This window comes from Aplysia californica, unplaced genomic scaffold (assembly GCF_000002075.1).
Source record: "Aplysia californica isolate F4 #8 unplaced genomic scaffold, AplCal3.0 scaffold00757, whole genome shotgun sequence".
NCBI classification, from domain to species: Eukaryota; Metazoa; Mollusca; class Gastropoda; order Aplysiida; family Aplysiidae; genus Aplysia; species Aplysia californica.
The window spans coordinates 1-1,453 of record NW_004798027.1 but is presented as its reverse complement, the minus strand read 5'-3'; the positions used below and the strand labels follow the sequence as shown (position 1 = coordinate 1,453).

Sequence of the window (1,453 nt, the reverse complement as noted above, 5' to 3'; positions counted from 1 at the left end):
CCCAATAACCCCTCCCACTCACCCGTCACTGAACGCTCCCTTCCACTCGCCCTGTCCCCAGGGGTTCCTCAGACGAATCATGGGCAGCTTCTCGCGGTTGAAGATCCCGAACAGTCCGGAACCTTCCAGGTGGACGTTCTTCACGCTGGTGATGCCGTAGGCGTGACCTTTGACCAGACCCATGTCTGTCGACGCTTCCATCTCCTCCGCTGAGGTGGCCTGTGCGGGTCAGAAGGTTGGAAGATGGGGTTTGGTTTAAGTTGTTTGTTTTTTCCACGACCTTCCCGAGTGTTGACTACCCTCCTCATTCTGTCCTGTCAAACGTCTATCATTTTTTTTCTTATTTCTCCTCCTTTTCATTGTATATTATTCTCTAGAACCACCTCTAATCTTTGGCACTTCTATGCTGTAATTGTGTCACAAGTGCTGTACAAGTGACTAAAACTCAAAATCACGATCAATGCCTTTTTTTCCGTGCAAGTCGGTCCCAATGGCGTAGCAACACTCACGGGGATAGACGCTGCCATGAGTGATAGACGATCCATCCATTTATCTATCCATACATCCATTTATCTATCCATACATCCATTTATCTATCCATACATCTATTTATCCATCCATTCATCCATCCATTTATCTATCTATCCATCTTTCAGTACAAGTCGGCCCCAGTGGCGCGGCAACACTCACGGGGATAGACGCTGCCATGAGTGATAGACGATCCATCCATTTATCTATCCATCCATCCATTTATCCCTCCATTCATCCATCCATTTATCTATCTATCCATCTTTCAGTACAAGTCGGCCCCAGTGGCGTGGCAACACTCACGGGGATAGACGCTGCCATGAGCGATAGACGATCCATCCATTTATCTATCCATCCATCCATTTATCCCTCCATTCATCCATCCATTTATCTATCTCTCCATCTTTTAGTACAAGTCGGCCCCGGTGGCGCGGCAACACTCACGGGGATAGACGCTGCCATGAGTGATAGAAGATCCATCCATTTATCTATCCATCCATCCATCCATCCATTCATCTATCTATCTTTTAGTACAAATCGGCCCCAGTGGCGTGGCAACACTCACGGGGATAGACGCTGCCATGAGCGACTGTCGGTCCATGTCCTTCTGCATGCGGGCAAACAGCGCCACTCTCTCCTCGGCCTTGACCCCGACCTCCATCTTGAGCATGTCCAGCGTGTCCGACACGCCCCCGGAAAAGTCTTCCAGGGCCTCCGAGAGTTCCCCGCCGTCCAGCGCCTCGTAGTTACCGAACAGTCTGGTTGGGAGGGGTGGGGGGGAATTTGAGATGTGTCAGTAAGTTCATACAAGTGGGGGGTGGGGGGAGAAGAGGAGAGGGTTCGCCCCTGTCCAGCGCCTCGAAGTTACCGAATAGTCTGGTGTGGTGATTTGAGATTTGAATAAGTTCGTACAAGTTTGTACAAG

General features: G+C 50.0%; 1 protein-coding gene across 1 annotated transcript in view; it reads right to left on the bottom strand.

The window, feature by feature from the left end:
• LOC101845430 (calpain-5) overlaps positions 1-524 on the bottom strand; it is a gene marked incomplete in the record, with an annotated part of 12,962 nt that extends 12,438 nt beyond the window's left edge. The window contains 2 exon segments of the mRNA XM_035972611.1: positions 23-219; positions 510-524. Coding sequence (XP_035828504.1) covers positions 23-201 — 179 coding nt within the window.
• Between the last annotated feature and the right edge of the window lie 929 nt (positions 525-1,453).